The sequence below is a fragment of the Rhodnius prolixus genome, unplaced genomic scaffold, assembly GCF_049639745.1.
Source record: "Rhodnius prolixus isolate KJV_2025 unplaced genomic scaffold, Rpr scaffold_6, whole genome shotgun sequence".
In the NCBI taxonomy this organism is placed as follows: Eukaryota; Metazoa; Arthropoda; class Insecta; order Hemiptera; family Reduviidae; genus Rhodnius; species Rhodnius prolixus.
In genome coordinates, this window is record NW_027411634.1 from 31,887,836 (window position 1) to 31,906,275 (window position 18,440).

Here is an 18,440-nt window from a genome sequence, read left to right on the forward strand (position 1 = left end):
CTAAAACAAAAATCTGGCCTAAATTTTCAGGTTTTTGGGGGGGTGAGGGATTTTCTCAAAAGAGGTGAAGCTTTTACCAAAATGTGTTGGTTAATTTTAAAAATGTAGATCTCAAACTTTTTTTAAAAATATTAATTTTAATAGTGTTTTAGAGCAGTTCTTATTTCTTGCTAATTTTCGTTTTCACTTTATAATTCTGTTAAGATTTAAACATACCTCAAATTAAAAAAGTTAATTAATAAAATAAGTTAGAACATTGTGAATAGTGGTAAGCAAAAGTCGGGTGATTGTTCACACCAAATTTTATCGATAGGTAAATAAAACAGGTTCTCTTCCTATCAAATTCCGAACAGCCATACCATTGCTTCCGTCGATCATCATTCCCTACATCCTACTTCCTTAACTTCTTTACCGGAAACTCCTTTCACCAAATAAAAAACGAGTACAGCAGGAAGATAAACACAAAGTTATCAAAAGAATCATTTCCCACTCTTCTCATTCGTCCATTATCAAAAGTTCCAAGTTTTTTATAGAATGATGTTCACACAACCTTCCATTATCTCACAACAATATTTCATTATTTCAATAGAGAACGTTCTTTTGTCTAGTTTTATCTTTAATACTGGAAAAAGGCTCTGAATGCTATTGTGATTGGCAGACTGAATTCGGTAAAGAATAAAAGAAAAAAACTTGGCGAGTAATGTGATTGAATGTTTGTGGGTAAAATTCGACTGGGTGAACGAGGACTGCAATGAGGGCCTAAAGTCATTCCCTCTCCCTTCATAGCATGATGTCGAATTACTCAGTATCACTCCCTTATCGAGGATAAACAAAAATACAAAGAAATTACAATTATTATTCATTTTCTTTAATGGGGAGAGAAACTCAACGCTATTCAAGAAGGTCTCTCTGTATGGTGGGCTCATATGGCTACCCCGAAGATGAACAACAACAACCAATCAAGGATGAAAATCCAGTCTGAGATCTCAGAGGGGAGCCACCTGACATTAAAAGCTGTCAGGATAAATCGACCAACAGCCTCAGCAGTACCACAGTCAACCTAGTCCGACTAAGATCCTATACCTAACTTCTTCACACCCTAAACAATCCGTCATAAGATAAATAGGTGTTTTTCTAATCCTCCTCTATTTCAGAACGAATCGAGCAACAGTCCCAGTAAGCGAACCAATCAAGAGTCTGAGAAAGGTAGTGAAAGACTTAACAGTATCTCAAGAGCTAGAACTGAAACCTAAAACAAGGCTTTTGTCGGAACTAATATTTGGACGTATGTGTTCCAAAAGTTTTCCCTGAGTTCTTTGAGGATTGTGAATTTGTTGACCGGTATTACTCAATTCTTTTCGAAAGGGAAGCAAAGTAAAAATATTACAAAATTTATTAATAACTCATTCAAATCTAACAATTTAAAAGAGCATCTCAACTAAATGTCGTTAAAAATCTTCTAGAAATATATGTAAGTATAAAGTACTCAATCAAAATGATTTTATTTTTTTTGAAAGCAATCTTTCTAATTCATACACTTATAGAAATAACGTGATAACAACATTTCTTTCAATAGAAATATAATATATAAATGAAATAGAATTAGTCAATTATAAGTGGAACAGAAAAGTGAAACAAGATGGGAGGAGCAGATCAATGGCACAAAACTTGTAATACTCTTCTATATACGTAGTGTTATGTTTGCCGCCGGCTACTTTAATATGTTTCAGATACTTTGTCGCCAGCAGAGACTTATATCAAGTCTTCAGCTTCATTCTCTTCTTTCATTCCGTGCCGTCGTGAAATATGCTCATGTTTCTATGTGGGCACTGAAAGCTTCTTTATTCATTTGCAACATGTAGGTTATTATTAGTAGCAATTAAATGTATTTCGAGAAGTTGAGTTTTTAACAAAATTATAAAGAATGTACGAAATTCTTATTTAAAAAACTTTTATAGAAATTTCATAATTGGTATGAAGTGATACTGAAACCTTAAGTCTATCTCACAAAGAATCTTAACTAAATACGCAATTCCATTAACACGCAAGACAATATTTGTTTTCAACATATTCAATGATGGAACAACTCAGGATTTTCTTTTACTGAAGCTTGGGTTAGAAATCATTTAAAAGAATACCAAAATAAAAGTGATTCAAAATTGAAAATGCACTAGAACCAAGAACTATGCACTAGCGCTAGTAGCGGTAATTAAATGCAACATCATAGCCCCAAATTCATATTTAAATTTAGATAAATAGGAATAATCGGTAACTTCTTTCGTAAAAATTTAAGCGCTATAATACTGTAAATTGAAATACATGATTAATTAAATGCACATTTAGTAAAACGTACCTTAATTGAAGACATTCCTTTATGACAGAGATGACCCTCATCTGAACAGTACACCAGCCACAAGCACTAACAAGTTTAACACTTATTTAAGAATTAATCGCAACTGTACATGTAATAAAAATTATTGTAAAACACTTATAAACACCTATAAATCACAATTATAAACAAATTACACTTTAAAACAGTTAAAACTTTTTTAAATTAAACGAAATTGAAAAGCAAAACGAACCGAGTAAAATATGGATGCCGCTAACTGACGTAGGATCACGGCTAACAAGATACATCTAGGGATAGACGACAGGATATTTGATTCAAAGTTTAGAAATTGCAAGCTTACAAGATAAAAAAACTTATAACAAATAAAATAAAACCTATTTGCTAAGTTTAATGCACGAATTTATTTTTTTTCAATATCTTAAGTGTTTGATATCATTTATTCAAATAAATATTATTTCTACGTATTTTTTTTTACAATTTTTTGTGACGTCATCAATTTGAAACCTTTTGAAATAATAATTGTGCAACTATTTTCTTTTTTTTAATATTAATCTTGATATAAATAAGGTCCTTTCTAGTCTAGTTTGAAATTGCGATACCTGGTGATTAAAACACCATTCCGTTAGGAGCCCTAGCAAAAGGAGATAAACGTTTTTTTTTATATTCTATAACTTTTTTTGCTATCTAGGAGTTGTAATTCACTATTTTTCAATCAAAAAATTTTCTTCGAATTAATGATTTCTTGGAAGAAAATATATTATAATGTAAGTGTTATAATAACTTAAGTAATTTATTTAAGTGGATTCAATAATGAAATTAATTGATTTCAATAATTATTACAGATCAATTTAGCAATAATTAATATTCAAGATTTCCTCTTCTCAACCGAGAGATCAAGCCACCGTAAGAGGCTTTCTTGGTGTAATTAATTACAAACATTGAGAGGTAATTACCTAATAATATTAAGGATCTGTTGTGAGAATAGCCAGTATTGATTGTTTATTGGCTCTTTGAGTTCAGGAGGATATATGTAGTTCTTTTTCAGAGAAATCTATTAATGTGTCATTGTTTTTGTCATCTCATTTAACTGGCTTTACTACTTGTCTTCTTTCCTCTAAAGACTAGTAAGAGTTATTCTTTTGAATACTGAAATTCAAATTGAATGCTTATTAGTAACTGCTATAACCTTTTGTCTAGCTGAAATCGCTGTGAATAGGTTACATTATTCTATCCAAGTACTCTTAACACTGAGCATCCATGTGCAATTAACTTCTTAATTTACAGTTACAACTTAAAATCCATTTTTCCATTATTTAAGAGAACGTACATATATTAATTCCAGAAACAATAGTTGAATCTTTATAGTGTTTGTTGCAGGAACCAAAAACTTAATGCACTTTCAAATGTGCCATGCCGGAATCAAACTCTTATTACTGCAGTTAATGTAAAATTAAATTACATACTGTGTATTACGTGGACTGATGTAGAAAGAAGTAAGTAATCTACAATATTCTTAGGTTAGATATTTGGCGCAGAGTTTACGGGGGTTTTAAATATTAAGTATACTCGTATTACACATTGTGATGCGCAATTTGGCAGTTTTTGGCAATAGCTACTCACAAAGTTATTGAGATAGTTCTTTGGTTCTTTTAATCTTCGACTTTTTAATTTAATTTTATTTTTTTAATCAGTCAATATGTATAATGAATGATACGAATTAAATATTTTAGGAATATTAGAAAATTAGTTCAGTTTGTGGTTTTATTTTTAAAAGAGTAAAATTTTCTTTGCTTAAAGTGCTAACTCCCTTTTCTCCTTTTTGAAAAGTTTCTGCTGGAAACAGTTTGGTAGTGAACAATCATGCATTCTTCAGTAATCTAGCCCTCCCTGAGGGAATTTCAGCCTAATGGGAACTACCCTCCCAAGATGTCTCATTAAATAATTCAAAATGGATCTGCAGAAGTAATTAGTGCCGTTACTTGAGTCGTGAGATGACAAGAGTTCTAGACAAGAAACAGAATCTGCTTAAGATTGAGGTATTGTTTTTATTTTTCGTTTACTGTTATGCTTAGGTATTGGTTCTGAGGAAATTCAGGCTCTCTAGAGAAGTCGTTGGAATGTTAGTATAGCTTCTACCGTTGCCTAATCTCTTCCGTCTCAAGTATATCTCCCTGCGAAAACCTGATAAGTACACTGACTTTCTGGAGAATTCACTACGTATTTTAGTCCTTAGTATGGGATGAAAAGAAGTCTTCGACTCAGTCAATCCTATGACATTCATTCTTTAGCAGGGTCCCATCACATCATGGAAAGAGTTGATCTCCTTTGTTTGTAGATTCATTAAACTAAAATAAATCAACTATCGCGCAGTCCCTAAAAGTTGGAGTGTTAGTGTTGATTGATTCTGTTAGTGTTTTATTGTTGTGGGCAAGATCTGTGAAGTAATAGGATCATACTCTCTTATGAATAGTTTACGAGTGATGCGGAAGCTGACAAGTTCAACGTTTCCAATTTATTGAAGTGTAAACTAAGAATGATTAAGAATTAAGAATACTTTTAAAAGCGTATAAAAAAATTTAAAGTTAGTTTGTATATTTATGAGAATTATAAAAAAAGGAAAGTTAGGTTAGAGAATCAATTCATGAGTTTTTACATCTTTTTATTGAACTAAAAACTATTTTCACAGTAAATGATGATTCAATGTGCTCAAATCTGTTAGCAACGCCATTGTTATAATGGAAATCATAGTGTGCTTGAAGCTGAAATGTATCAGAAATCTGTTATCATTGTTAGTTGGCGGTAAAGAGTTATATGCCCGCTGTACTAACACCACAGATGGACACAAAGACAAATGTCCTGCCAGAACCAGTTATACTTATCAAATGATAAGGGACCTACTAAATAATGCATTAATAAGGAATTTACTCTGGTTGTTAGATGTATCTACTTAATTTCTATTTTAGTTTTGAACTTTTGTTTTTGTCCAAATTGAAAGTCTAGAACATGGTGAGACGCTAATAGAGTTCTTCTCAAAATTTTATTGAAATAAATTCCTAAATTTATTAAGGAATACAATTTTCACCCTGCTGATACATTGAGCAGGCCAGATTTTTGGAGTAGGTTTGGTTTAAAGATTCCTTTTTGGAAATGAGAGCCATGGTCTGCCGTCTGACTTAAAATTCCCTCTTTAATACAAAAATTACCGTTGCGCTAAAGTAATTGGTTTGGATTTTACTTAACATTTATTATTGAAGGAGCCGTTTTGATAGATTACTATTTTAATTCAACAACTCTTGAATGATAGATCCAACTGCAAAGTAAGTGAAATCTTAGAAAAAGAACAAAATCTCTATTTCTCACTCTCAGTTTTGACACACTACTACCAGATGTCAGTTGTGCTTAGAGATGTCTAAAAGCATTAAGATTTAAGAACTTCGAGATAAATATTTTTCTTTTGAACCTAAACATTTTCCACTTTCTTTTCAACAAAATGAGTCGTTTCATTAGTGAATGGATAGTACTTCCATGATAAGATTATTACAAAAATTAGACAAACTTAATTTTAGTAATCATATAAGAATATTTAAGGTGTCTACACAATTAGTAAGTTTCAGTTCATAGTCCGATAATGTTACAAAGCCTAACCATATAGACTTGGCTCTTTGAAGTAACGGTACAATCAAATTATGGGGTTACTTAGTTTATACATTGTGGAATACAAGGACTAGTCAAAATATCTACACCCTTTACTGCGAATAAAGCTCTTAATGGGATTGATTCCTCATCATTACCATTTTAACCAGCATGATCAGTAACACGAGACTGGTATGTATTAACATTCAACGATCTATGTGGAAATGCAGAGAGAAAGAAACAAAGCCTCCAAAGAAGAGAAATCCAATTAGAACTTCCCTTGTCTATACATAGATGTTATTCCAGGCACAATACCTGACATTTTCCAGGATGTGATATGTGACAAATATTTTTGCCTTAACCTGAAGAGAGAGAGTATGAAATTCCAATCAGTTTATGCTAGTTTTTAATAAATCACTAATTGTTTAGAGGATACTAATATTAAGAAGTAAATTTTTGGAATATAACAGAATCTAGTTTCTAAAACGCAAATTAAATAATGCTAAAATAAGGAATGATGCTTTTCTTAACTAATTACGATTAAACTTTCGATTTTTTATAAATAAAAGTAAAGTAATTGCTAATTTTTACAGGCGAGCTTTACGTCCAACTACCAATTAGGTGTCGTGTGCGGAGGCGACTAGCAAACGTACTTTACTTTTAAATTTCTTTTATTAATCATTAAATAAAATCCAAGGTCTAAGACCGGGAATCGAACCTAGTGCCACAATGCATATTTAGCTTTGAAGGTCTCGCTTCTAATCGCTCGGCCTCCGTGGCGCCTTCGATTTCTTATAATACTTTTTTTTAAGGAAAAGAAATAACATAACTTACAATTTAAGAAAGAAATATTTAGGTGTTTTTTTTATCAGTAAACCTAAATTTCCGTGGTATCATTTCATTTATAGCTTCCTAGAACCTTTAAATGCTTCTCAGATCCAGAAAATACCTTATTTTGACCAGAATAATTCCTTCTTTATTCCTTCAGTCTATTGACAGAGTTGGAGTTTCGGATACACTAAATGATGTGCTAGGCCTCCTCCCTAGAATTTTACCAACATTTTCGATGCCCTTTTATTTCTGAATGTTCTGGAATCTAGAAGAGTTTAACCATTCTTCCCTGGGCAAGATGATCCAAGCTCTGTTGCATTCTCCTACTTCTAGATTCCAGTTTCATCCGCCAGTTTAGCGGAATATAGTTCAGTCTTGCAGATATCAGTAGGTATAAACTACGAGTAGAACCAGATAATATGGAGACCATAAGAAATGTTCCTAACTTAAAATAATTGGTTATTGGGATTTCGTCTTAAATTTTTAATAAAATGGTAACTTTCAAGAATATGTTGTAAAGAAATACACAATAATTTGAAATAATTCAATTTAACACATCTATGTAGTTAACAAATTGTTCTTTTTACAAGAACTTTAATTCACACACTCCCTGTCTGGCACAATTTAAGCTTATTTTGCTGCTCTCTTTCCAAAAAAAATATCATTATTACACTTCTATAGAAGTTTATAATAAATTGTAATAAAATGTCAGCTGTCTTATCAGTAACTTATATAACCTTAATGTTCTGAGTCAGCTGTCAATTTCAAATAGAATTATTAGCGTATTATTAATAACTTACTTAGTGCTTTGAAAGCTTTTTCACCATGCTTCATAACTGTGAAGAGCCAGAGTTTATTATAATTTCTTTTTTAAGGTTTATTGTTAAAAAAAGTATCGAATATAATAGAGAATAAATAGGAAGTGCATGCAGCTCCTTTATTCTTTAACATTTTATTTAGTTTAATAGCCTTTCCCACTTTTTACTGCAACAGCATTTTTTTTAGTTACCCTATGATTTCCTTATACATAATAATTACCTTGAAAGTCTTATCGGGTGGTATGTTTAACATAGTCGTAACACTTCCAATTAAAATTACAAGGTAAACAAAAATGTTATGATTATGCTTCGTATTTTAACAACACATTTTACTTAATATTTACCTTGTTTAATGTGAATTTGGAATTCTTTATTTATAAAACTGTATTATTATTTTTTCAATACTTACCAAAATATATACCACCTACCTTAGAACGTAATACAGGTTGGTTTTGAACCTTAAAAGGGAATTACAGCCCTCCGGCAACAGGATCAAGACTGGCTAAAGTTAATCTACCAATATTATTTGTACAAATCTCATGGGGATTTACTCTAGCTGTGTCCCTTTATTTCTAGCTGAAATAAGACTGTAATATTTTCATGTCTGCTTTAAGGAGAAGATGGAATTATTATTTTTTACTTTTATTGCAAATTATTTATTATTTGTAAGTGTTATGGCAAAATGGAGGTGTAAAATTGTTTTTTTTATTAACTACACTAATCTGACTTTTTGGCTATTTTTCTTCTCAATCTAAATGATAATTTTTCTCTTAAATTGTAGCTTACATTGGATACAACATACCTTCATTGCGGTAAGCGAGGCTGTCTGAAATTACTATGCGGTTCAGAGGCTTCTGCAGCGGTCATGGCCAGTTAGCATTTTGGGTGCAGGTAACCCATCTGATTGCGGAAGGGCAGAGGAATCATATCATTTCTCGTAAGTAGTTTTGTCAATTTTCTTTCCATTGTATTTTCAAAGTATTTACTCAAACTTACTAGCCTAAAGTGTGGACGAAACTATGGTTTTAATGTTTGTCTAAGGAACTGGGTAGATCAGAGCCTGCTCATTGTATCCCATGGTGGCCCAGTATCTGCCGTAGTTTTCTTACTCGTACCTAAAATTTTGCTTAGATAGATTTTAGAGGGCTGTATGAGGCGTTCAGCCCTCTTTCATTTCTGTCGATTTTCTCACTTGTCTTGAACTTAACGATAATTGAGCATAACATGAGCAGCATAAATTTCGTGATTAGAGTTATCACGCATGTTCGAGGAGGAATGCTTATTTAAGAAAGTATCCACACTCGTTAAATTTGCATTAATATTATCCATTGATGAATATATGAGCCACATATTTCTTACTTTAATTACAGTTTGTATAAATTTCGATTTTGGCATTTTGTGTTGTAAGACAAAATGTCTTATGAGTCAGCACCTCCAGTATTATAGTGAGTAAAAGTCGTTTGATTATTTACAGCAGATTTCTCTTTTTAAATTGCGCAAATCTTAAAGCTGACAAAAACATAATGTTTAAGTAAAAAAAGGGATGTCTAGATAAACATTATTTGGTAAATTACAAAGTGCGCTGGAGGATTAGGAAAAAGAGAAAAAAAAAAAGTAGTTCAGACTTTAGTTGCGACCTATAACTTCAGATTATTGCAGTAAGAGAAAATGGATTCTCTTGCAAGTCCTTTTTCATATTCGAACAGGTAGAAACGGTAGAAAAATTGGATTAAACGTGCACACTCAAATATATATATTTATATTTCCTTAATCCTTCTTTTAGGCCAACATATAAATACAAATAATGAACTGACAACAAAAATATTTCACGAAATGAACTTGTAGTTGAGAAAAACATGAAGTAAATTTATGAAAAGAAAAAATAAAGCAAACAGGAATAATTATAATAAAAACTATAAACTAAAAAAATAAAGTATTTGTTTTCTATTTTAAATTAGTACTTATAAAAATTGTATTAATGTTCAATAATTAAATGTACTAATCTCTTCGTGTGTTAAATATATACTTAAATATTTTTCTTTTCTTTGAAATATTTGAAAATACACATTTCAAAGTTTTTACAGTCTTCATAATAATTCAGTAATACAGTTTTTGTTTTAATAGTTCATTTTATTTTTCACAAATACTGCTTTTTTTTTGTTTGGCTTTATTTAATTTTTATTTTTGAAACATACATTGCACATAGTTTTTTTAATTTTGTTTTTTTTTTCTTAATTCATAACATTTATACAAATAGCAATTACATAATAATAATAATAATAGGGTTAGCACATCGTCATTCAGCTTTTGTTGAATTTAAGATAGATATACACATATTTTTTTTTTCTTTTTGATATTACAATAAGTATTGTCGGTTACATGCTTTTTTTTTTTAAGGATATTTACATTTATTTAAATTTTTAAATAAACTTTAATTTACATGCATTTTAATTAGATTAAACTTCAATCATAATAACTATCTAACGCTATCCCTTTTTTTATATTATTTGTCAGGAATGTCAAAAAATTTATTTTAGCAAGAAAAAATAAATTATGTATAAATTTTGGAAGACATGATTTTTTTTTTCTTCCTTTAAAAATTTAAATTTTAATTAAATGAAAATAATGAAAATTAAAATAAATTATTTCAAGAAATTATTCTAGTTACTCCGCATGTTTAATGTATTATCAGATTTAGATCTTTATTTATTTTTTAATCTATTATATTAATATTATAATGTTTCAAAAATTCAAATTGAATTAAATTCTGAAACTAATATTTTGTAAGTTTCTTTCTCATTAAACAATAACAATGAAATGGACGAACAAAATGTGCTAACATTAGCGAATCGTTAAATAACAAACAAATTTATTGTAGATTAATGAATTATTTCAATTCATGTTTACAATAAATTTTAAAAAAATCGAAAAATCTATTCATCATTAAGAAAAAATTACATTTTTTTCATTTATACTATTTAGTTGCTTTTCTTTATTTTATAGATTCTAATTATATTTATTTTTTAATTCATTTCTAGTTGCTAGTCCTTAAAATGTATCTGAATTATGTGTACAATTTACGGATTGAACTTATTTTTTAATAAAATTATTATTTATAATTTTTAAAGCCATAACCAAACAGAAACTTCTACTCAATTTTTATCTAGAGTATTTTAACTTTAATGCTAACCAATTTCACGAGACCAGGTGTGAATCAAATTTTCTTAATAAATAATATTACAGCTACTGATAATTTTTTATGATTTTGGTATTTATCTAAGTTTCATAAGAGAAGATTTGAATTTACTTAGGTGGATTATAGATATTTGAGGAATTAACGAGTTTCTAAATTGCAAATCAGGGAGTACCAGCAATATATTTTTTGGTTAGCATGTATTCACAACAAATGAAAACAAAAGAACTTGAACTACTGTTTGAAATCGCTTATGATTGATACTAGTTTTTTAGATCTAAACGCTTAAGCATAGTTTAACTGATAACTGAACTTTACAGGGTTTATCCATTTATTCTAAAATAAATGTTTAATTTTCCCGTTTTTATTTAGATCTAATTATCCATATATGTATACACACATAATTCAAGATTAGCAATTAAGAACTATCTGCTAATGTTAGCATTGAATTGTCGCTTCTTATAATACTTTGCATTAAAAACAAACACTTTAGCTTTGCTTTTCATTGCATTTTGCGGAGCTTGTTGAAAATTATATTTTATGAAGGTGAAAAATAAAACATCTTTTAGGAGTAGCGCTATTTTTTGTTTATTATTATTATTAAAACATCTAACTAACCAAAATGAACGATGTTAATTTTTTAAATTTTATTTTCAGAGTTTTAATTTATTTGTGCAGATGTACTTATATTTTTTTTTTTCTTCTTCTTGTACTTTCTTTTTATTTTATATTTCCTGTACTTTACTTACCCCATTTTTGGAACAAACCTTTACGTTGACAACGGCAATTAGCGCCCCATAGATTGCATCTACATGTAGAATTGTTGCAACAATCGCCAGGTCTATGATCACAATTGCCACCTCTTCTAACACAGCCTCTCCTATACAAATAAACCAAAGACGAACGCCTACTTTTGGTTAATCCATATTTTTTATTTGTAGATTAATTAGAAATGATCTAAATAATGATCAATGTAATATTTTTGTTATTTTTTTATGTGTTTTTAAATGTTGACGTTTTGGTAGTTTGAGTTTATTATGAAAATTCAAAACTATAAAATTAGCATTACAAGTGATACCTTATTTAAATACAATCTTTTCAGAGCCATAGTACATGGAATTGTTATTTACTTCTTTCAGACAGGAAATAGGTGTTGTGGTGTTCTATTTATCTTTCTTGCAATTGTTAAGCACTAAATTTAAATAACCTACAGTATTATCCTAACCCAATTTTAGAACGAAAATGGTTATAAAGTAAGTGAGCATTCAATTTACTCACTTTTCTGTATTTTTAGATGTAGGTGTAAAAGTGAAAAGCATTTTCTTTGGTCTTTTTACTTCTCATTCGTAATTGTTATTGAAACAAAATAATTATATTTTATTGCAAAATAAACATATATTTAATTCATAATAAAGCCTTGTCAGAACAAGTACCGCAAAAAAAAATCAAAGCAGAAATGTAATTGTACTTATCCAACTGAGACCCATTCAGACGAAGTTTAATGCGGATCGATTTACAACGATATCGACCGAAATCTGTTTTTCTTAATTTTGACCTGAATCGAATTTTCTTCCACTTTCAGAGATTTGTTGGTTTGAATGGAGAAATATAATTTCTACTTATGAAGTTTCTACCGCCAATCAATGATTGTCTGAACGTGGAGCTATAATTGTACAGTTTCTGCAACAGAAAATAGTGTGGTAAACGGAAGCCAAGAATCATACGTTCACTACTTATATCGGATGATTCAATATCTGAAGATGTATGAAAATACGAAATCTGTCGGAATGAAACTAAGCAAATGAGAATTACAAAAGAAATAATAATGAAAAGAAAAACATAAAAGATTTTTGTTAAATAAAATAGTTGTGTACTTTTTATCCGAATAAAGAAATGGATTAATCCAGAATAAGAAGAAGGTAAAAATTTCTGACGTAGAAAATATTTGCCGAGTAAAAAGGAATGAACCGGCAGAGAATTCTTTGTAATCTGCTGGAAAACAAAAAAGATGCCCTGTTCCCACTTGTTGATTGCATTCTACAGATATTTCGCAATTCTTCTCTCTCCGGCAATGTACATCCTCTCTCCATCTTCACCTCATATCCAATACAATTTCTCTTCTTTCTGCGCAATTCTCACTCCCCTTTATTCTAACTATGTCACAAAGCAGGACGGCTATCTTCTTAGTATTACTTCTAACTTCATCCCTTTGCATTCCTCGTCCAATACACTTGGAATACAAAGTAGCTGGGCAACTTTCCTTCAACTGCTACTACAGACACCATTCTTTCGTTATTAGGTTCAGCAGGAGTTGTTCTCCCTGCTATTCCTGTAGCTGGCATATCCTTTTATCTTTCTCTCACTCTATTTACTTTATTGCTTATTACTAGTCAGCTATTTAATTCATGTTATTCTCACATTGTTTGCTTAGTACAACGACTGTTGTGCTCCAAGTTATATAATATTCCTAACATAACGTTTATATTTACATTTAATTAAAATTATAATAGTGACGTCACAATCCAAACGCTTTTATAAAAACATAATTTAGACCAAAAATGAGAGAGGGAGCTTTTTATTTGAGATTCAACAAAAATTCAATGATTATTGAATTATGGTCTTATTTATTCTAATATAGGCTTATCTTTAATTGACCGATCATGAATCAATCAAGTCTGCATTATTTGAGGACAGAGTATAAGATACTTATATTTACAGCGCTCAATATTTGAAAATTTTAAAGAGAATGTTAGCGAAGGCGAACATTACCACTGATTCTAGTTTATGTTCTGTAACTTAATCCAAATTTTCATCTACAAAAAATTTAAAAAAATACTTTATTTAAAGATATTGCTGATTATTAACAGTGAATCTTGTGTCCAGAACGTCTGAGAAAAAATAAGATGAAAGTAAATCAGAAACTTCAGAATAATATACTTATTATTAATTTATTCATCTCATTAAAACATAATTAACACACTGTAGGCGTGAGATAATAAAATGAAATTAAAAAGAAATATTTTGTGAAATTAAATAAAAAATAAATGAATTTAAAAAGAAAATAAACTACACAAAATAATTGTATCTGAAAAACAGTAAAATTAAGATTTAACTTTTATTTAAAGAAAGATTATTTTATTTAAAAAAAAAACTGTTATAGAGGAAAAAAATCAAGAAAAACTGAGTAAAAATATAATATTGGAGCTTTTTTTCTAAAAAAAGATAGATTCTTGTCGATGCTGTAGGATCAAAATATTGTAAATATTTAAGCAGCTTTTCAGTTTTTTTATTTTTATTTATTTTTTAACGAGTATTAGGATATTAAAAAAAATAATCCGATTATTGTACAACCGGGCAGGCAAAAAGTTTTTTGAAAATGCAGTAAAAAAAAAAAAATGGATTTAGAAGAAATATTTTCTATCCATCAGATCATTAATTTTGTATTAAATTGGAAATAAACATTTTAATCTATTGTTGTATTCAGTAAATATGATTATATATTATTTGTACAATAAAAATAATCATTCTACAATTATCCTTCCATTGTTTCAAAATAATTTAAATTTTTTATGTTCTTATTGGGGTTTTATAATTTAAATTTTTCTTCAATTTCTATAAATCTGAAAACATTTTAACCAATAAACTATCTTCTATTTCAGAGAGTAGTTACTTTAACTCCCACTAGATCGCAGTAGCAATAAGTATCTGTTGTAACCTGTAACATTAATTATAGAAACTGACCTCTAGTGATTTTGTTCAGAGAATGCATTGTTTTATTTTAAATTTACATTTTTAATTTTAATTATTAAGTTCTTGTAACAATAAATTTGCATTTCTGAATATATAATGTTCTAATTATAGTTTCTACATAAATAATTATATGCAAAATTCTTGTTTAGGGATATGAAAAATTTTGGTAGTCTGAATAATTTTTATCTTTATTGCTATTCCAGCTAAAAGATAATAACAATAATTTAGCAGCTCTTTTTTAAACAATTATACTTTGTTTAAGCAAACTTTTCTGAAGTTTTAAATAAGTTGAAGCTAAAGATTAAACTAATAAACTTGGCAAACTACACAGAAAGTTCTGAACTGAAGGCAAAAGTGGCATTTCTTTTTTGTTGACGAATCATAATATAAATCTGTGAGTGAAATAAATAAATCTCGCGTAACTATTATAAAATTTAAGTTACAAATTTCATTAATTTCAAAATCCGTATTTGGGTGGGGAAAAAAATGTTAAAAGCTTCAAAAAACAGAACTTCGAAGTGGACAGTATTCTTAGCAAGCTTACATAAGGTGTTCATTTACCGTTAGTGATTCTCTACAAACTCAGAAACATGGAGGAAACATACTTTTTACTTCTCACCTTAAGGAAAGCATTAGCTAAGTGGTTGCTGTACTGGACTCCCACGCTAAAAAACCAGGTTTCAATTCCAGGTGGCTATCCTTACATTTTCACTTTCCAGAATACTCTGTACAGCCTAGTGAATGGAGAATGTTGGCTACAATTTATTAGGTAAATAAATTTTACCTTTAATAACAAAAATATCTTTCTTTATTGATGGCTGCCCATCAACAGCTTCTTTGAACAATGTTTAAACTGTAGGCGGTTTGTGTCTATTTTCACCTGCCCCTGATAAGAATAGGTGACGCCTACGTCTAGGTCTGAGAATCTATTTGTGTTAAAATAGCTCAAGGTCTGTTTAATGCCTGCTATTAAATCAGTAATATTAGTAGATGCAGGACCGTTTCTATCAGATCCAAAATCACCTCTGCTTTGCTCCATAAGTAACTTAACCTGAACAATGATACTCTCCAATATTATTTCAGCATGAAATACGGTTCGTTCTTTACTTGATTTGCTGCAGTCTTAACAATTAGAGCAAAACTTTTAAGAGTCTCTCAGCCACTGACAGACATATTTAATTTAAATTTGGAGCTTTTGCCAAAAAGCTTAGTCATTACACAGTTTGTAGATTGAATATAGGCGAACAATAGAGTTCGGGTAGTTAAGCAATTACATATTTTGGTAATTTTCAACCATATATTTTCAATGCCTTGACAATCTTCTATAATAATACAAGATAAAACAACAGTTTACTGCTTTTACAGACAACATTGGTGATCAGGCGCTGAACACCTGGGATTTCTTCCAGCTACTGGTTCTCAGATTTTCTCATTCTAGTAACATTACACTTCCAATACTCTCTGTCAACAGAGAGAACACTATTCCAAAAAAAATAAAGCTCTGGGCGCCGATGACCTTAGATGTTAACGCGCTTTAGTGAGCTTCAAGAGGCTTGTGAGAAGAGCAAATCTAAAGACTGGCATCTGTATTCAAACCCAAACTCTGAAACATTTCCTATTTAACATTAATCCATTTCTTATGCCTTATTTAGATCAATAATTCTAGATAAATCTGTCTTGTGTTTTCCAGCTTGCCTGTTGGGTAAGATAAATAGAACTTCGGACATCGCACATCATCTATTACTCTGTGATAAGTTTTCATTGTGTCAGATCAATCTCCATCTCACACTAATACACATGGCAACAAATTTCATCAAGATCTCCGCCCAGTTTATTGATGCACTCCGCTCCTTGGTGCAGGTTATGTATCTCTTGTTCCTTCAGGTAAAAATATATTAACTTCCTCTCTAATATGAATTTAATGCATATTCCGTACATCGTTAGCAACTTTATTATTAGATAAAGAGTAAAAACTCGTTTAGTGAGATTTATGACAGGTTACATAAATCATATAGTGTCAAATAATATGGCTAACAAACAAGATAAGGAAATAAATTGTTCAGCACAAATTTAGTATTGCCATACATCACATCAAATATTTCAGCCAGGTGTACTTCGATAAGTTAATGTGATAAATGATAGACTACTTTATTATATTGTCAATAATCTGATGACATCTTTATTCTAATTTTAACTTCTATAAATGTTAAAGGGGAACACAAAAGTTTTCTCTCAGTCTTTCTCTTACTGCTTGCAAGAAGAGGTTATTGTTATCGTGCAGATTTTGAATTTTATTCTTGTTTCAACATCCCTTTAAAACTAAAATGTCTGGTGCGAACACTCGCACGACGTTCCCCTAAAACTCAAATTGCGATTTTGTTTGTTTGTAAAATCGCATCTCTAGTGTACTAATCTTACTCGGAATACTGGTCAGTAATTTTACTTTAAATGTTAAAAGGTTATCCTGAAACCTACCCTACATAAATAAAGTAGCCTAAAAAACGTTTCACATTAAGCCTATTCTGTAAAGTGGCTTTTCCAATCGGCTAATTTGTTTCAAATTTAGAATTTAAACTTATTTTAGTTCATTTAGACTTTTGCTTATGTTTTTGCAGGAAAAATGACAGAAATAAATTTTATAGAGTTACATACATGCAATTATTATACACCAAGTAGATTTATTAAAATAATAATTTTTTTCTTTTAGGATTGACTGGTTTTATCTAATAACTTATTGTCGGGTTAAATTTCTAAACAAAAATTTAAAATTTGCAAATACTGCGATTTTTCCTTTTTGAGATATGCTGACTTTACCAGATAGACACCCTCACAATTTGTTAAAACCACTTTTTGGGTGGAGCAGATTCCATGGACTTGAAAAAAACTGAATTTCTAAAGTTGGACTCGATTGCGCTGTACTTTTTCTGATGTATACAGGGTGTTCATTTTAAGACGGCTCAAATGCATTTCATGCTTAAACGGTTAATCTGAGCAAAAAAATGGTAGAGGAAACATTTGTTGCCTATCACCTCTAGTTTCAGAATATGTGACTTGATTTTAGATTCCTGCCCGCATACGCGGCTGTCGCGCGACCGAAAGTGAGGGTTCGTAGTTGACCCCCCCCCCATTGTCGTATACACAGTTTTAAAGAGTATAAAAAGTTATGAAAGAAACCGGAAACCGCAATTCGATATCTTAAAAATTAAAGGTGCTAGGCCATTTCAAAATCTGGTATTTATTAATCATATTTCAGTTTTTTAACTTGTTATCAAAGAGAAATAAGAGCTCGCGATAGGCCATTTTTATGTATTTTTTCATCCCCTTTCTACTAAAAATATTGCCAAGGCAGTAAAGCTAGTATTTTTCTTAATATCGTGAAATAAGTCGTTTTCCGAGTGACTTTCCTTAGAAAAATCAAATGATAATAGCTTTAGTTGTTCTCAAGCATACACAAAATGGCTAAAAAATAATTTTACCTCTGTACAAACAAGGTTAAATAATTATTTGGTAATTTTGGGAGAGTTGCGTTTAATTACCAAAAAAATTGGAAACCTCCTGCCACATATTTAAGTGGTCAATATCTTTCATGTAAAGGATCAAACTTATTCCTTAATTTATCAAATAATGCACTTTACTCAACTTGTGCAGCATGTACTGTGCCTCCAAAGGTGCCTCCTCTGGCTCGCAAGCCAGATTAGCCTGGAGGTTATCAACTGCTCTCCGTATCTGAGGAGGCACCTTTGGAGGCACAGAACTCCCTCACTTTTGGAGGCGCGTCAGCCGCGTATGCGGGCAGAAATCTAAAATCCAGTCCCATATTATGAAACTAGAGATGACGGGCAACAAATTTTTCCTCTACCATTTT

General features: G+C 30.3%; 2 protein-coding genes across 12 annotated transcripts in view; one reads left to right on the forward strand and one right to left on the reverse strand.

The window, feature by feature from the left end:
• Window positions 1-2,355: 2,355 nt before the first annotated feature.
• Window positions 2,356-18,440, forward strand: part of LOC141460257 (uncharacterized) — a 34,741-nt gene continuing 18,656 nt past the window's right edge. Inside the window, exons 1-5 of one of the 10 annotated variants that reach the window (XM_074140084.1) lie at window positions 2,359-3,114; window positions 3,193-3,295; window positions 3,716-3,843; window positions 8,414-8,569; window positions 16,266-16,459. Coding sequence is in view for 4 of the 10 variants with exons in the window: in XM_074140092.1 (XP_073996193.1) it covers window positions 8,470-8,569; window positions 16,266-16,459 (294 nt within the window). In the remaining 6 variants the exon portion in view is untranslated. Of the gene's footprint in view, window positions 3,115-3,192; window positions 3,296-3,715; window positions 3,844-7,215; window positions 7,916-8,413; window positions 8,570-16,265; window positions 16,460-18,440 lie in introns of those variants that run through there. The other 9 variants (XM_074140086.1, XM_074140083.1, XM_074140094.1 and 6 more) reach the window with 9 other exon arrangements.
• The window catches only part of LOC141460267 (U8-agatoxin-Ao1a-like), a 69,651-nt gene continuing 61,226 nt past the window's right edge, over window positions 10,016-18,440 (reverse strand). The window contains exon 3 of one of the 2 annotated variants that reach the window (XM_074140107.1): window positions 10,016-11,705. In XM_074140107.1, coding sequence (XP_073996208.1) covers window positions 11,567-11,705 — 139 coding nt within the window. In that variant the 3' untranslated portion in view covers window positions 10,016-11,566. Of the gene's footprint in view, window positions 11,733-18,440 lie in introns of both variants that reach the window. The other variant, XM_074140106.1, reaches the window with a different exon arrangement.